General features: G+C 55.3%; 1 protein-coding gene across 1 annotated transcript; it reads right to left on the reverse strand.

Moving 5' to 3' along the window:
• Positions 1–10,199: 10,199 nt before the first annotated feature.
• On the reverse strand, positions 10,200–11,375 carry LOC104585112 (skin secretory protein xP2-like). The gene is made up of 3 exons (XM_010241089.1): positions 11,125–11,375; positions 10,663–10,841; positions 10,200–10,552 (listed from the first exon to the last, which is right to left on the reverse strand). The coding sequence occupies exons 1-3, from the start codon at positions 11,373–11,375 to the stop codon at positions 10,200–10,202; spliced, it is 783 nt and encodes a 260-aa protein (XP_010239391.1).
• Positions 11,376–18,132: the final 6,757 nt, after the last annotated feature.

An 18,132-nucleotide genomic window follows, 5' to 3' on the forward strand; every position in this document is an offset into this window, starting at 1 on the left:
TCTGACAAAGTTGTTCAACATTGAAATTGGACTATGCCAAAATATTCTACAAGTTGTGAGGATTTCAGAAAGGTGCGGATCATATTTTTTGGACAAGCGGTTTAAAAGTTATGATGCTTTGAATAACCGGGGGCTTTTCTGCAAATGTGCACTTTTAATTCGGCCGAAAATAAAGAAAAGCTTGCTTTACCACGTGTCACAACCTGGTTGGTCCGAACGGTTTAGGGTTTACCCTGGGCGGCTCGTGTTCGCCGGAATCGGAGGAGATGGCGGCGGTCGGGTGGCGGACGGCGGTCGGCAGCGTGGGGCGGTTCGGCGGCGGTCGGGCTCGGCGACGGGCAGCTGCCGGCGGACGGCACGGGCGGCGGACGGCGAGCTGCGGTCAAGAAAACACAAAACTGAGCGTGTCAAAAACTGTGGAAAGGAGAGAGAAGCCAAGGGAAGGGAGGATGGCGGACGGGAGGCTCACCGGTGCGGTGGCGGTTCCTCGAAGACGGCGGCGGCAGAGTGCTCCTCCGGCGAGAAATTAGTCTCTAACCGAAGCACAATTGGCGTGTGGTTTTGGGGGAAAGGTAGAGGAGGCCGAGAGCTTCAAAGTGACGCGCGGGGTTTTGGATGTGGTGGCTCGAGCGCGACGAAATCGCGAGAGGAGTCGTGGGCGGTTCGGGGCGTGCGTGGCCGTGGAATCCGGATGCAGTTGGGGTTGAAGACGATGGCGGGGCCCGCCTGGCAGTGGCCTCGGGCAGCTCTGGCGCGGGCTGGGCCGGTCGGCTCTGTCCAGTTCGGTCCAGTTTGGCGGTTCGGTCCGGTTCGGCTTCGGTTTTTCTTTTCTTTTTCCTATTTTCTGTGTTTTTGAACTCCAATTTTGATTCAAGGCTCCAAATCACTCCAAATAAATTGCAACAAAATTTGCAAAATCATATTTTCATATGATCTAACCTTTGGGACAAGAATTTCATCAAAATAAAATATTTAAAAATACATTTTTCTATAAAATGGCTTTTAGGTCCTTTTAGGTTAACAAAATAAATTATTTTTCAAAATAATTTCAAAAGCCAATTTATGGGATAGCTTTATATACGCATTAAATCCCTTTTTATGCCAAAACCCTCATGGGTTAAAATGCAATTATTCAAAAGCAAAAACAAAGCACAAATTCAAATAAAGGCATTTTTGCAAAAGGGTTTTCTGAGTAAAGTTTGGGGTTTTAAATGTGATTAAATGCAAGGGGTGCATGATGCTTATGAAATGCAATGCACATGGAGAGTTTTGAAAATCTTGGGATGTTACACCGCGCCTCTGTAGGCGCGGAAGTAGCCGGAACCGCTCTGGCAACTGCACGAGGAGCACCTGCGTCAAGCATGGGAAATGGCGTGAATAGATATAAGAAATGCTGGAACTCGCACGAACCTGCCGCCGGGCCGGTGCCCTGCGAGCCCGAATCGGGGACCCTTGGGTCCCCAGCGGCCATTGCCGCCGTCCCAACCGCTGCGTCAGTGGCATCTTGGTCGCCGCCACCCGATGCCAGGTGAGGCTTCTTGGTTGGGGCTGCCGGTGACGCGTTGGTCTGCCCCCTCTTCCTCGACGAACTGGAAAAGGCAAAAATAGATTAGTCAGGCACAAAATAATTTCATGAAATCAAAGGTGTTCTGGATAACATTGGACTTACCCCGTCGGTTAGAGCTTGAGCACCCTGTCCGCCAGGATGTTCCTCGCTGGAGGGCGCTTCGTGCGGGGGGGGCTGTCGGAGTCACTAGGGTGGTCGGGGCGACTGCTGCAGCCGCGTCACTGCCGCCGGAGGCCGCAGGCCCCGCGTCGCCGTGAGGCTCCTGAGGCTGCAGGCTGGCCTCGTGCCTGCTCGCCCGCTCCGCCGCGGACCGTCTCACCAGGGGGACATCATTTTCCTCGTCGTCCTCCACCGGCGCGACCCCGCATGCTGCCGGGGGAGAGCCGTCGTTGTCTTCATCGTCGTCGCTGACGCCCAACGAGGAGTCGTCGGAGTCCGAGCCCTCAGCCCTGGCGGAGGCCTGGCCTTGGCCCCCCTTCCCCGAGTCGGAAGCTGGCTCCTTGCCCTTACGGGGCCTGGGCTGCTGGGGGGGGGGGGGGCGGCGCCGAGGTTTCCTCCATGATCCGCCACTCGTCGCAAAGTAGGAGATCCCGGGCTCCCGGATTCGGGATCCCGGTGTGGAGCGGTTGCGCTCCAAGCGGGGTCAGCCGGTAAGGTTCGTCCTCGCCGGTAATGCCCTTCACCCAGAACTGCACCCCCCCGGGGTGGAGGTCTGGTCGCCGGCCCCGGTGTACATCCACGCTGGATGCGAGCGCCGCTGCAGGGGAGCCACGCGCCTCCTGATGAAGTGGCGCGCCACATCCGTGTCCGTGAGCCCAGCCTCATGGAGCGCCTTGATCTTCACACAGATTGGGGCCAGCTCCTCGTCCTTCTGGTCATGGAGCGTCTAGTCGTCAGAGACCTTTGGAGGCCCGAGGGGCTCCTCGTGGAACTCCTGGAGCTCGTCAGCGCGCACCCAGCACCAGTCTCGGCATGAATCGTGCTCGATCTTCTTCTTCCCCAGCTCAATGAATTCCGACTTGATCCTGTCGCGGAATCGGAACACTACTCCCGAGGACAGGGGAGCCTTCTTCTCCACCCTCGGGTAGTAGTAGTGGCGGAATAGCGCCACCGACGGCATCACCCCCACGAATGCTTCACAGAGGTGTTGAAAAACAGCCAATGTGAAATACGACGTGGGGTGAAGCTGTGCCACGATGAGCCCGTAGGTCTCCATGATGGCTGAAAGGAAGTAGGAGTGCGGTGGCACGAACCCGGCAAGGATGAACCCCCCAAAGATCCGGAAGTAGTGCTCGTCGCGCTCCGCACCAACAGGGAGGACCCGTGTCGGCCCGTGCTCATTGTGCTTGGTGGCGAGCGCCAAGACCAGCTTGTCGACTTCCTCGCTGTTGTACCCGGGGTAGAAGAAAGCGAACTTTGTCCGCATTTCCTCATCCTTCCGAGCTCGGTCCGATAGGTCCTTCTTTCCGGCCTCTTCGCGCTTTTCCCCTTTGCGGGTGCTCCCCTTGGGACGGTTCTGGCCCTTGGAAGACATCGCCGGAGTTGGAGAGGTGATTTGGTTGGAGTTGGGGCGCGGGGAGCTTGGGAGGAGGCAATGGCAGGAGCGAGAGACAATGGGGAGTGCCCGCCGCCGGCCTTGGGTATTTATCGGGGCTGGCGGACTGCAATGGACACCCCCACGATCGGCAGTAAAGAGCCCTAAAGAATCAGAAGATTAAGAGGGGGTTGCGCGACGTGGCCTTAATTCTCTGGTGATTAAGGGGAGTAAGGCACGGAATCGTGCGCCCGACCATTCCGCTCAGAGGAGTAGAGCAGTAAATGCGGCCCACAAGGCCGGGTGCCAGGGGGACTCCCCTTTGGGACCCACACGTCAGATAGGGCGTAGCCCGGCAACCGCCGAGGATAGCACTTGCTGGGAGCTTCAGGGCTGCCGGCCCATGCCCGCGGCTACTGTCGTACCAGTGGCCTGCGGGGTCCCACTAATACGGGACGGGTTGGTCGCCAATGACGAAGCCCCGTCAGGAAGGCCTCCCGGGAAGCGATGAGTCCGGGGAGCCTGCCTCGAGGAAACGGCCCTTGGTGGGAGAGAAGCTAACAGCCGAGTACAAGAAGCCCCCGGGATCCCCGGTCTCGGGAAGCTGAAGGAATGCCTCCCGGCAACCAGCCAGGTGTGCTAGCCGGGGAGGGGCACCCCAGCAACCCGCGCTCGGGCATGTAGGCGGGGCCCGCAGAACGGTGAAGACAGGACAAGACGGCAGGCGCAGTGCATTTAATGCACCGACCGGAGTCTTATGGGCAGGCCTGGTCTTGCTGAGCAAGGCTAGGGCGACTACCCTGCGAACCGTTTTTTCTACCGTGTACAGTAGACAGGGCACTGCATGGCATCCAGCGCGGATCAACCAAAGTGTATCTTGTGTGGCCGTGACACGCGTCTGGGAAACGTGTCACACTGCATGCTTGGGCACCTGTGGTATCCCCTTGTCTATAAAAGGAGGACCAATGCCACCGGTCAAAGGGTTCCAACCCCGGTTATTAGAACATAGCATAGCGTTTACCTATGTAGCTAACCCGGGAACCTCTCGGGTGATATGTATGCACTCAAACTTGTAAATACAACTCAAAGCAGGACGTAGGGTATTACACCTCCGGGTGGCCCAAACCTGGGTAAACTCTTCTGTCTACACTTCGTGTCTATCGCCACGCCGGCGATCGCCGTAGCGATTACCTCAACCTCCACCGAACCAAAAAGGGTGTGCCCGGCATCCTTGGTGCCAGAGACCGTGCTCCGACATAGCCCATCAAGCAGAAGGTTCACTGGCAAGCACAGGAACACAAAGACTTCATCCATCAGGAAGTGGAGAAGCTCAAGAACACCGGGGCAATCAGGGAAGTGGACCCTGCTTGGTTAGCAAACCCGTTGTAGTCCCTAAAGCTGGAAATAAATTGTGCATGTGTGTGGACTTTACTGATCTTAACCGTGCATGTCCTAAGGACCCCTTCCCTGTACACCGTATCGATCAAATAATAGATTCTACAACAGGTTGTGAGTCTTTGTGCTTTCTAGATGCCTTCTCCGGCTACCATCAGATTAAGATGGGAGTGCAAGATGAGGAGAAAACAGCGTTTATCACCCCGGTTGGTTGGTACTGTTACACGTGCATGCCTTTCGGGTTGAAGAACGCGGGCTCGACATTTCAGCGCGCCTTGCGCGAGTGTCTGGGACCCCAGCTAGGCCGGAACATCGCGGCCTACATGGACGATATTGTCGTCAAGTCGTGGCATAGGGACTCGCTCGTTGGTGACCTGCAGGACGTTCAACAACCTCCGCAGGATCAAGCTCAAGCTTAACCCTGAGAAGTGCACATTCGGTGTGAACTTGGGGCACTTGCTGGGCTTCTTGGTCTCTCACAGGGGAATCGAAGCCAACCCACAGAAGATCGGAGCGATCAAGAAGATGGAGGCACCCCGCAAGGTCAGAGACGTCCAGCGCCTCAACGGGCGCGTTGCGGTGCTTGGGCGTTTCATATCAAGGCGGGGCGAGCGAGCCCTGCCTTACTTCAAGGTGATGAAGAAGAAGGGCCCAATCAATTGGACTCCCGAGGCGGAAGCGGCGTTCCAGGACTTGAAGAGAGATCGGAAATCGTCGCCGGTCCTCGTTGCCCCCAAGCCGGGCGAGCCGTTGCTGCTATACCTGGCAGCGATGGACCAGGTAGTGAGCTCCGTGCTCGTTGCCGAGAGGGAAGAGCAAGTCCCGAGGGCTGAGACGGAAGGGCCGGGGGCTCCCGGCGAGTTGAAGGAACCCCTGGCTACCTCCTCTGCCTTGGGATCCGAGCGGCGGCCTATGCAGACTGCCCCCTCGCAAACGGCTAGTGAAGCATCCCGTGTACTTCGTTAGTACGGTGCTGCGCGATGCCCGGGTGCGGTACCTGCAGGTCCAAAAACCTCTGCTTGGGATCCTGCTCGCCTCAAGGAAGCTGCGCCATTACTTTCAGGCGCACAGCATCACGGTGGTGTCGGGGTTCTGGCTGGAGAGGGCCCTCACCAACCATGAAGCCACCGGGAGGGTGGCCGAGTGGAGAATGGAGCTGGCGGAGTTCGGGCTGCGTTTCGCAAACACCAAGAGCATCAAGAGCACCGCTCTCGCTGACTTCGTCGCGGTGTGGACGTCGACAGGCATAGAGGAAGAAGAGCCGGAAGCAAGCCTTCCCGGCATATTAGACGAAGGGTACTGGATCATGTACTTCGATGGCGCCTTCTGCTTGCAGGGCGCCGGTGCCGGAGTGGTGATCGAGTCGCCCACTAGAGACCAGCTCAAGTTCATGATACAGCTCGACTTCGCCAACTCCACCAACAACACAGCAGAGTACGAGGGGCTGCTTGCTGGGCTGCGTGTGGCGATCGCCCTCGAGATCAAGCGCTTGGTTGTTCGCGGGGACTCCCAACCCGTGATCAACTAGGTGAATAAGGACTACAACTACCCCCAGATGGCAGCATACGTGGAGGAAGTGCGAAAAGTGGAGTCCAAGTTCAAAGGACTTCGGTTTGAGCACGTGAAGCGCAAGGACAACTTTGTTGCGGACGAACGGTCCAAATGGGCAGCGGAGTGTAGCAAGGTGTCTCCTAGGGTGTTCGTACAGAGGTAGTCAAAGCCCTCTGTAGAGCCCATGACAGTTGCCAGGGAAGCCCCTCCGGCAACTCAAGGTGACCCTGCAGCTGCCGGGGACCATGCCGCCAAATTGGTGGCATACACTAGCCGGGAGCCACCACCCCGAGGGACGGATATTATTCGCTACCTCAAGGATGGGACCCTCCCGGAGGAAGACATTGCCGCGGAGCGAGTAACCCGGCAAGCTAAGATGTACTCCCTTGTGGACGAGGAACTCTACCGGAGGCGTCCTAATGGAGTCATGCTCCTCTGCGTGCCCTAGGAGGAAGGGTGCACGTTGCTGGAGGATATACATCGAGGCACATGCTCGCACCATGTGGCCTCCAGGGCACTAGCTGGGAAAGCATTCCGGCATGGCTTCTATTGGCCGACAGCACTAGCCGATGCCGAGCAATTAGTCAAGACCTGTGAGGCGTGCCAGTTCCACGCCAAGAAGAGCAGCCAACCAGCGCAAGCCCTGCAAGTCATCCCGTCCTCGTGGCCGTTCGCGGTCTGGGGGCTGGACATCGTTGGCAAGTTGCCGAGACCGGTTGGCAGCTACGAGTACCTGCTCGTGGCCATCAACAAGTTCTCGAAGTGGATCGAGGAGGAGCCTGTCTGAGCTGTCATGGCATAGGCGGCCATCAAGTTTTTCAAGGCATTGTGTGCCGGTTTGGTGTGCCTAACGGCATCATCACCGATAACGGCACGGCATTAGGATTCACTTTGCCTCTGTTGCTCATCCGAGGAGCAATGGGCAAGTTGAGCGAGCCAACGCAGAAGTGCTGCGAGGGCTCAAGACAAGAACCTTTGACAAGCTCAAAGCCCACGGGAAACACTGGGTTGAAGAACTCCAGCCCGTGGTGTGGTCGCTGCGGACCACACCAAGTCGGGTGACGGGTCAAACTCTGTTTATCCTCGTCTACGGGGCAGAAGCTGTACTGCCCCTCGAGCTCAAGTATGGGTCACCTCGGGTACGCGCGTACGACTACAAGAGCCAACACACGCAGAGGATTGATGACCTTACCTTCATCGAGGAGATTCGATGCCGGGCTGCTGTGCGAGCTGCAGGCTACCAGCAGGGGCTCCGTCATTATCACGACAGGAGGGTCCGTCCCCGAGGGCTCGAGGTTGGAGACCTTATCCTGCGCCGGATACAAGGAACGAAGGTCGGGAACAAGTTGACTCCAATCTGGGAAGGCCCTTTCCGGGTAGTGCAGGTGACCAGACGGGGGGCTGTTCGGTTGGAAACCGAAGAAGGCTTGCCAGTGCCCAATAGTTGGAACATTGAGCACCTGCGCAAGTTCTACCCGTGAAACGGTGGCGCCTTACCCACGGGTGACACTGCGGCAGCGTGCCCTTTAAGCTAGTGTAGCTAGGCAAGGCTCGATTGTAATCCACTAGCACAAAGTTGAATAAAAATAAGTGTTGCTTCAATGAATATTGTGCTTTGATATTTATGAATGCTTCTGTCTCCTACTCTAGGTGCACAGAATTATCTCTCTCATCCTTGGCTTTGAGCAGGGGGCTACTGGAACCCCGAAAACCAAGCTCGTTGCCGGGACGCCCCGGAACGAGGCCTAGTAGTTGCCGGACCCGTCCGCAACGTGCTGCGTGCCAGCAAGGCACCACGGGATAAGAAAGATACTCACACCCAAGTTTGAGGTCGACTCTTCCGTGCCCGGGGGCTGGGAGGCAGGAGGTTATCCAGCTTATACTCTTTTTCATGCATTTCGAATTTTTTTTGCTATGCACCTTGGGCACTGCAGGAATCTGACATGCAGGTTAAAGACGAGGCGAAGGCACACTGTGATGCTCATGGGGTGGTCACGGGTGTCGTCGTCTTGCAAGTAAGTTGTACATATATGGCAATTACTTTGAGACTTGATGCAGGAAACTGAGACAGGGCAAGTGCCTCCACGCGGTGACTGGTTGTCCCGCGTGTGTGGAGGCAAGGGCAGCGCTTCGGCTATTTAAAGAGACCGTGGCAAGTGCAGCACCAGCAAAAGGCAAGAAAGCAAGAGATGTTGCAGAGAGGCGATGGTGGTGCATCCCTCTGCGCTTGTCACTGAGGGTGTTCCCACCATCACGGCCTTGCCACATCTCTTACGAAACGACACCAGAATTGGCGATGAGACCAGCGAGAGGCGTCGTAAAGACGTGATGGTGGTGCATGCCTCCGCGGCTCCGAGGGTGCTGCCAGAGGGTGCACTGCCACCACGTCCTTGCCACGGCTCTCAACGAGGTGCTACAAGACCAAAGAGAATGGGAAGCTAAGTATCTCATTTTGGGTTCTTGGTTTTTCCCTTTAGTAACGCTGGCTTGCTGAGGTAAGCTCGGTCCCCGTGTTGCCGGAGCGTAGGAAGGACGCTTGCGGGGTGAGGACGCCCCCCACATGTGGCTCGCGGGTCCGCCCCGGAGGCGTGCGCGCTAGGGTAGTTAACCCGCAGGCAGAGTGACTAGCCGCTGTTGTTTGGTCCTAGGTCGGCACCGCGGGTCCGTCCCGAGTCCCTAGTCTGGCCAAGCACATGGTTGGCGAGTCACCGGGTACGCAAGGCAAGAACACGAGAAGGACAGAGCCCCTCCCCGGCAGGCTAGTCTTAGGCAAAGAAGCAAATAAAAGTGGCATTGGATATATTGAAGCTTGAGCAAACCAAGTTGACAAATAACACTTGCGGTGATATGTGAAGGCTAACGTAAAAAGTTCTAAGGTGCCATGCGCCACTTGCAGGAAGATAAATGAAAAGAACACCAGGCAATCATGCGGGAGGTGCTCCCGGGGTGGCTGCATCGGTGTCGGGTGCATCCTCGGCATCAGGGGCTTCTCCGGCAACCTCCTCAGCAGCGGCTTCGTCTTCATCAACCTTGCCCTGCATCCGTGGCACCATCTCGTCCACGACGCCCTGCACCGCTTCCCGGTGGGTCTTGGCCTCTTCCTCGTCCGACCAGGCGTCGAAGACCGACTCGAACGGGAAGTGAGGGTGGGCGGAGTGGACCCGGGTGAGAATTTGCCTGGCGACCTGCTCGGCCGCAAGGCCGACTTGCCGTTCCCCGAAGGCTGTAACACAGCTCTGCAGGCTGCTTAGCCGGCCAACGAAGTCTGCGAAGAAAGAAGTGAAGCTCCCCATGTTTGCCCAATCGAAGGAAGCCATCGGGATGTCAAATCCCTGCAGCGCCTCCACCGCCGAATCCGCCAGTTTTGTCAGCCTGGCCACCTCCCCTATCCTGCGGGCAAGCAGCTCGGTGCACGCACCGCGGAGCCTCTTGGGCCTACAGCTTGTGCTCACGGCACTCGAACTTCAGCCTGCCGAGCTCAGACGCCTTCTTGGTGTCGTCGTCGTCGATCAGTCGGAGTTCCTGCCGCACCGTGTCAAGCTCGCCTTGAAGGGACGAGCCGACATCTTGGGCGGCCTTGAGCTGCCCCGCCAGCTCGCGCTCCCGGGAGCGGGCCTGGTCCTGCAGATCCTTCTCCCGGCGTGCTGAGGCTTCGGCTGCCGTTGTAGCCGCCGTCTCCAGCTCTCCGACCTCGCGGCGGAGGCGCTGCATTTCCAAGGAGTAGCCGGACAGCAAGTCCGTCTTCTCCCGGAGACGCCCCTAGAACGAGTCCAGAGCCGCCTGGTGCTCCTCCTCGCTCTTGGCGTGTGTGGCTTTCACCAGCAGCACGAGCTCCCGCTGATGCTCTTGCTGGAGATCCCACAGTTGCTGGAGGACTCCCGCCTCCAGCACCCCTTGCACAGCAGGCGTCACCCCGACTTGCCGCACCTGCTGGAGCCGGAGCCGCTACGGCTCGGTACGCTGCTCCTCCGCCTCCTATCGCGCTGCGCCCAGCTCCGCCACTACGCGGGAGTGGTGCTGCTGTGCGTCGTTGAAGAAATCGACGAACATCCACTGCTGCTGCTGGATGTTGTCGATCACTTAGTGTCTTTGTTGGAACACGCTGGGGTCGAAGGTAATCCGACCCCAAGTCCGCCCGGCGAGTTCCCCTACTCATGGGCTGAAGGCGGCTCCAGCGGAGGAGGAGGACCCCGCCGCGATCGTCTGTGATCCTGAGGGCGCGTCGGCCTTGAGCTGCCCCGCCTGGCCAAGCCCTCCTGCTCCCTGCCCGTCCGGAGGGGCGGGCTGGGGGTTTAGGGGCTTCTCCAGAGCGTTGCCGCTTGCTCCGGCTGGCGGAGGCTGCTCCGGGTTGCCCGCCTCAGATGGCGCCCCCTGCGTGGCGTCACCTGCGGCAGCAGTCATGGCCCCGTCGAGCGCCGTGGCTGATTGCTGAAGGGCTCCGATGGAGGCAATCTCCGCTGGAGCATCGTTGTCGACCTCACCGATGAGGTCGATTACTCGCACCTCTGCAGGTGCGGGCGCAGCCGGAGCCTCCCAGCAAATGCACAAAGAACACCTGCGTCAAGTACGAGAGACGGTGCAGATGAATAAAGGAAATATGGGAACTCACACGTACCTGCCGCCGGGCCGGTGCCCTGCGAGCTCGAATCGGGGATCCTTGGGTCACCAGCGGCCGCTGCCGCCGTCACAGCAGCCGCGTCAGCGGCTTTTCCGTCGCCACCCCCCGATGCTGGGCGGGGCTTCTTGGTTGGGGCTACCGGTGACGTGCTGGTCTGCCCCCTCTTCCTCGACGAACTGAAAAGCACAAGAACAAGTTAGTCAGGGCACACGAAAAATTTGTGAAATCAAAAGCGTTTTGGACAACGTTGAACTTGCCCCGCCGGTTTGAGCTTGAGCACCCTGTCCGCCAGGATGCTCCTCGCCGGAGGGCCGGTTCGTGCGGGGGGAGCTATCGGAGCCGCCGGGGTGGTCGGGGTGGCTGTTGTAGCCGCATCGCCGCCGCCGGAGGCCCCAGCCCCCTTGTCGCCGTGAGGCTCCTGAGGCTGCGGGCTGGCCTCCCGTCCGCTCCACCGCGGACCGCCTCACCAGGGGCACGTCGTCTTCCTCGTCTTTGTCCTCCGGCACGACCCCGCCGGCTGCCGAGGGAGCGTCGCCGTCGTCGTCGTCGCTGAGGTCTCCTTCGACGCTCAACGAGGAGTCGTCGGAGTCCGAGCCTTCTGCCTTGGCGGAGGCCTGGCCTTGGCCCCCTCTCCCCGAGTCGGCAGCCGCCTCCTTGCCCCTCTTGGGCCTAGGCGGCGGGGGGGAGGGTTGCACCGACGGGTCCTCCATGATCCCCCACTCCTCGCAGAGTGGGAGATCCTGGGCTCCCGGGTTCGGGATCGCGGCATGGAGCGGGTGTGCTCCAAGCAGGGGCAGCCGGTAAGGTTCGTCCTCGTCGGTGATGCCCTTCACCCAGAACTGCACTTTCTCCGGGAGGAGGTCCGTGCGCTGCATCCGGGTCCTGTCGCTGGCCCCGGTGTACATCCACGCCGGATGTGAGCGCCGCTGCAGGGGAGCCACGCGCCTCCCGATGAAGTGGCGGGCCACATCCGTTTCCGTGAGCCCAGCCTCACGAAGCGCCTTGATCTTTGCGCAGATTGGGGCCAGCTCCTCGTCCTTCTGGTCGCGGAGCGTCCAGTCGTCAGAGCCCTTTGGAGGCTCGAGGGGCTCCTCGTGGAACTCCTGGAGCTCGTCGGTGCGCACCCAGCACCAGTCGCGGCGCCACTCGTGCTCGATCTTTTTCTTCCCTAGCTCGATGAACTCCGACTTGATCCTGTTGCAGAATCGGAACGCTACCCCCGAGGACAGGGGAGCCTTCTTCTCCACCCTCGGGTAGTAGTAGCGGCGGAATAACGCCACCGGCGGTATCATCCCCACAAACGCATCACAGAGGTGTTGGAAGACAGCCAGTGTGAAGAACGACGTGGGGTGAAGCTGCGCCATGATGAGCCCGTAGGTCTCCATGATGGTTGAAAGGAAGTAGGAGTGCGGCGGCACGAACCCGGCAAGTATGAACCTCCCGAAGATCCGGAAGTACTGCCCATCGTGCTCCGCACCGACGGGGAGAATCCGCGTCGGCCCGTACTCGTTGTGCTTGGTGGCCAGCGCAAGACCAGCTTGTCAACCCCCTCGCCGTTGTACCGGGGGGGGGGGGGGGGGAAGAAGGTGAACTTAGCCTGCATTTCCTCATCCTTCCGGGCCCAGTACGACAACTCCTTCTTGCCGGCCTTATCGCACTTTTCCCTTTTGCTGGTGCTCCCCTTGGGACGGTTCTGGCCCTTGGAAGACATCGGCGGAGGTGGAGAGGTGGTTTGGTTGGAGTTGGGGCGCGGGGAGCTTGGGAGGAGGCGATGGCAGGAGCGAGAGACAATGGGGAGTGCCCGCCTCCAGCCTTGGGTATTTATCGGGGCTGGCAGACTGCAACGTACACCCCCACGATTGGTAATAAAGAGCCCTAAAGAATCGGAGATTAAGAGGGAGGTGTGTGACGTGGCCTTAACTCTCTGGTGATTAAGGGGGATAAGGCACGAAATCGTGCGCCCGACCGTTTCGTTCGGAGGAGTGGAACTATAAATGCGGCCCGCAATGCCGGGTGCCAGGTGGGTTTCCCGTTGGGACCCACGCGTCTGATAGGGCATAGCCCGGCAACCGACTGAGGATAGCACTTGCTAGGAGCTTCAAGGCTACTGGCCCACGCCCGGGGGCTACTGTCGTACCAGTGGCCCACGGGGTCCCACTGATACAGGACGCATGTTCGCCAGTGACGAAGCCCCGTCAGGAAGGCCTCCCGGGAAGCGACGAGTCCGGGAAGCTTGCCTCGAGGAGTCAGCCCTTGGTGGAGGTGAAGCTAAGGGCCAAGTACAAGAAGCCCTCGGGAACCCCGGTCCCGAGAAGCTGAAGGACCGGCTCCCGGCAACTAGCCAAATGGGCTAGCCGGGGAAGGGGCACCCCAGCAACCCACGCTCGGGCATTCAGGCGGGGCCCGCAAAACAGTGAAGACAGGACAAGACGGCGGGCGCAGTGCATTTAATGCACCGACAGAAGTTTTATCAGCAGGCCTAGTCTTCCTTAGCATGGCTAGGGTGACTACCCTACGAACCATTTTTTTCTACCGTGTACAATGGACTGGGCGCTGCATGGCGTCCAGCATGGATGAGCAAAGATGTATTTCATGTGGCTGTGACACGCGTCTGGGAAACGTGTCACGCTGCATGCATAGGCACCTGTGGTATCCCCTTGTTTATAAAAAAAGGACCGATGCCACCGGTCAAAGGATTCAACTTCAGTCACGTTCCATTCAAGTAGCCAAGCCCTTAGAGGGACAAGTAGCAAAGCCCGGGAGCTCCCCAGCAACCTGTAAAAACCCATACAAGGAAATGCAACTCCAAAGCAGGATGTAGGGTATTAGACCTCCGGGTGGCCCGAACCTGGGTAAAACTTTGTGTCCACACTTCGTGCTATCGTTACGTCGGCGATCACCGGAAGGATCGCTTCGCCCTCCACCGAACCAAAAAGGGGGTGCTCGGCATCCCCGGTGCCGGAGACCCGTGCTCCGACACGTTTCTTATCGCTTATCAACGATTTACACTATTCCTCTTTTCCATGTATTTAATGTATTGCGCCTATATATCTTGCTGAGACGATTGCAAGGTTTCTTGATTCCTGAAATCTCGGAAGAATTTCAGTTAATTACATCCGTGGTATATATACTCGCAGAACACCTCCGATTAAGCTAAATAAACATTCAATGGTCATCTTTATAAAACAGGTCATCACGAGGTTATGCAGCCAAACAAATAACACAAACACAAGGGACACATGTTTTAACATGGAAACCCAAATCGGGAAAAAAACCACGGTGGCCCGGAGGCCAAATCCACTATATGATTGTTTACATACAAACGGGTGTTACAATGATTTTGTCTCATGTATAGCCGTATGAGAATTGATGTCAAATGACATTTAGATCATGAAGCACAGCCTCTTCAGTCGGATATGAGAATCTGAACCTCTGGTCTCATCTGCGCTCTTAGCCACTACCATGACCATCAGGATATCAAATGAAGATATTTGGTTGTACCAGACTAGCAACATATCTCTTGACTTCTCTTTGGAGTTCATCTTGATCTAACAATATGACAATACACAACTAATCTTTTCTTGCTTCATCTATTCAGCATTCAGCATGTGAAGGGTGATGGTGGCCACGGAAGGCACGCAAGGCTAAACCATGATGCTTCAATCAATGAACTAATCTCTATTTTCTGGTCCTTGTGATCGACCTATGAAGCAAGACATCTTGCAATAACTTCTTATGTGTATGTATGCCATCCATCGGCCACGATGTACACATGTTACATAGAGCACATGTGACCTCTTCTTCATAAATGAAGACCGACCGTCCGTGCAACCCCTAATAGAGCCGCGGGCCTCACAAATTTTATAGACGGCAATGATAGTCCATCCGTGGCTGCGACACGGTGCCGAGTAGAGCCACGGATGCCATATTATCTCTTCCTTTTCTTTCTTTCTTTTTTTTAACCGTCCGCGACGACGGCACGGCGCCGAGTAGAGCCACGGACCTCACGAATTTTATAGACGGCAATGGTGGCCCATCCATGGCTGCGACATGGCGGCAGGTAGAGCCAGGGATGCCACAAACAACATCTTTCTCATATCAAATGATTATCCGCGACGAGGACACGGCGCCGGGTAGAGCCGCGGACATCACGAATATGTAGAACATATGGCAATGGTGGTCCACCCGTGGCTGCGATAGGATGCCACAAACAACATCTTTCTCGCATCAACTGATCATCCACGACGATGACACGGCGCCGGGTAGAGCCGCGGATATCATGAATGTGTAGAACATGCCGCGACGGTGGTCCATCCACGGCGACGACACAGCGCCCGGTAAAACCACAGATGCCAAAAAAAATCTGCAGTTGAGGAGAAGAAGAACATAATAATAATAATAATAATAATAATAATAATAATAATAATAATAATAATAATAATAATAATAATAATAATAATAATAATAATAATCGCATGCTACCTCCAGCGATTTACTCACCGGATGGTCGCGCCGCCGACATCAACAACCCTCGAGGAAGCCTCGGGATGAATGAATCTTGTAGTGTAGTGGATCAAAAATGATGTGAGTGTGTTTGCTGAAGGGTAAACGATAGCTGTTGTGCGCCCGTGTAGGCCGGCTCAGAGGAGCACCCTCCCGAGATCTCCCTCCCGAGCTTTCCTTATACTGTCCTCGGCGCCGCCTCAGGTTGTTACGGAACAAACTTCCTTCGTGAAGATCGGCCGAGACTGCTGCCGTTGAGAGTAATCCAAACAGCCAGTGCTTATCCGTCTAGCTTTTCAAACTGCTGCTTGACTTATCCTGGTCAGCGACCGATGCAGTGGATGGTATTGAGCATGTACGAACCTTGCTAGTCGCATGTACATCCTTTCCTGACAGTGAGTCCACTCTCAAATGATTTAATGAAGGCAACAGTATACAAGTATATATACAAGCCATGTAGATAAAATCTTGTAACGGCACGTGTCCATTGATTGATTTTGAACACCTTGTTTCTTTAGTGCACGAGTACTGGAGTACACGTGCGTGTCTTCACCAGGACAACCAAAAATAATAAATGAATGCTTGTATTCATGTATAAACTAGTAAGCATTTTGACCATGATGTTTGCAAACTGTCGTTCTTTATTTGTGTCAATTTCTGTTTTTTATTTCTATCTTTTTTGCTAATTTTTTTTGACAAAAATCCATCGAACAATGTTTCGCCAACAGTACAACTAGCTCGATTGACCACGATCAATCCCTAAGCCCTCTTTCGCGATCGATGGCAGCACGCGTCCAGGACTTCGCCGTCCCTGCCGGCACGCCGCCTACCTCGTGTAACATGCCAAAATTTCAAACTTTTACATGTGCATTGCATCCATGAGCATCATGCCACAATTGCATATTTGAATTCAAATTTGAATTTCAAAAAGGCTTTGGAGAGATTTTATTTCAATTTAAACCTTAGGATTTACACCCATTTGAGCTTTGGATCTTCAAACCAATAAGGTTTATTTATAAAAGGGGTTTATTGCATAAATAAGCTATCCCATAATTTTTGGACTTGAAAAACTATTTTATTTAAATAGTTATATAGCCCTAAAGTCATTTATAGGGCAAATGTATTTTTATATATTTTATTTTCAGGGGAAATTACTCTCAAAAGTTGTATCATGATGGAACATGATTTTACAAATTTTCTGGAATTTATTTGGACCAATTTGGAGTTCAAAAATCAAAAGTTATCAAAGAAATGAGAAAAAAGGGAAAAAGAAAAGAAAAAAAAAGGGAAACCGGACCGGTCCGACCGCTTGGACCGAACCTGCCCAAAACCGACCGCGCCCGAACCAGACCAGCCCACGCGCGCGCCCGCTGCCACTGACGCGTGGGACCCACGTGTCAGGCTTCGTCTTCGTTAGGAAAGCGCCGCCTGCACCGAATCCTCGCCGGATTCCCGCCCCGCAATCCTCGCGCCCGCTTACCCCGGCCTTCCCGAAGTGGCCCGAGCGCGTCCCTATAAAGCTCAAGCCCTCCTCTATCCTTTCCCCCACTTGCCTCGCCGTCTCCACGCGCCCACGCTGCCGGATTTCACCACCGAAGAGCTCCGCCGCCTCCGCCGTTCACCGCGCCGCGCCGACCTCGCCGGTGAGCCATTCCGCCCGCGGTTTCAAATTTCCGGAGCTCCTCGCGCTTGTGCACGTTTTGACGCGCTCACATTGTCGTTTGGTGCACCATAGCGCCGCCCCCGTCGTCACCCAAAGCTCGCCGGAGTCCGCCGCCCGCGCCGCTGCCTTGCTCTCGTCTTAGGCGCCGCCACCGAGCTCCGCCGACCGCGTCCCCGACCCCGCCAGGCCGAGCCGCACCCGACACGCGCCTCCCGTCGCCGGAACCGCCCGCTGCCGCTCGCCGGAGCTCCTCGCCGAAACCCTAGCACCGGTGAGCCCCCATCTTCAATCTCGACCGTCCATCCTTGATCCACGGCTAAGATTAGATCGGGATTAATTCACTTAAACGAACCGGTACGCACCAATGAGATCACGCCACGTGGCACTTTAATTATAAAATGAAAATCTAATTTTAATCCCCCGGAATAATTAAATGGCACTTTTGCAGAAAACCCCTATAACTTCAAATGATCATAACTATTAAACCCTTTGGCCAAATTTGACAAACTTTACCTTTTTGGAAAGCTCTCAACCTGTAGAATCTTTTGGCACTGTCCATTTTCAAATTTGAATTTTTGAATCACATTCAAATTACAGAATAGATTTTAATGCTTTTTAATTCACAACTAATTATTTAGAAGTCCTTTTTAAATGAAACCAGTGCCCAAAAATTTGTTTTATTATCCTCTGTCCATTGGGACAGAGAAACAAAGATTTTGAATTAATTTGTTTGGCTGATGCCAATAAAACCTCATTTTAGGGTTTAAACCCCAACATTTGCTATTTGCTTAAAATCCTAATTACATGTGCTTAATTATCAATGCTTTGGACCAGTAGATCACCTGAATAAAATAAACCCAATCATGTCACAAGTTTTCATCGCATCATAGCACATATTCTTTTGTCATGGTTGAATTGTGTGTTTATGTGTGTGTATATTGTTTGTATTTGAATAGTTTTCTCGGAGAGCGAACCTTGTGATTGTGACGAGTGTTTGAACTCCAACTGCTACCAAGGCAAGTTCACTTTGATCATATCCTATTACTATTTATTTTAAAATACTTATGCATTAGAGTTGTTTGTAGAAATGCATTGATAGCACTATTACTCGTATTTATGCTAGCTATGATTGACCTACTAGCTATAGGGTTACCTTTGCCATGAATCTTCCACCAATAGCCATCGTGATTAGTATTGCTTAGCCATGCTATGTTAGTAAACGTGGGAGGGAATCTCAATCAGTGTGAAATGATGATGTGGAGTGATTTTGGAAACTTGGCAAAAATAACCCTAATGAACCA

Source organism: Brachypodium distachyon, chromosome 4, assembly GCF_000005505.3.
Source record: "Brachypodium distachyon strain Bd21 chromosome 4, Brachypodium_distachyon_v3.0, whole genome shotgun sequence".
Taxonomy (NCBI): Eukaryota; Viridiplantae; Streptophyta; class Magnoliopsida; order Poales; family Poaceae; genus Brachypodium; species Brachypodium distachyon.

What these genes read in the sequence shown, in the direction of transcription:
- LOC104585112 (XM_010241089.1), bottom strand. Translation starts at nt 11,375, where the DNA reads ATGGAGGACCCGTCGGTGCAACCCTCCCCCCCGCCGCCTAGGCCCAAG. An exon ending in GACGTGCCCCTGGTGAGGCG is followed by an intron (nt 10,842 to 11,124) that starts GTCCGCGGTGGA and finishes TGTGCTTTTCAG; the next exon opens with TTCGTCGAGGAAGAGGGGGC. An exon ending in GGGCACCGGCCCGGCGGCAG is followed by an intron (nt 10,553 to 10,662) that starts GTACGTGTGAGT and finishes CCGCACCTGCAG; the next exon opens with AGGTGCGAGTAATCGACCTC.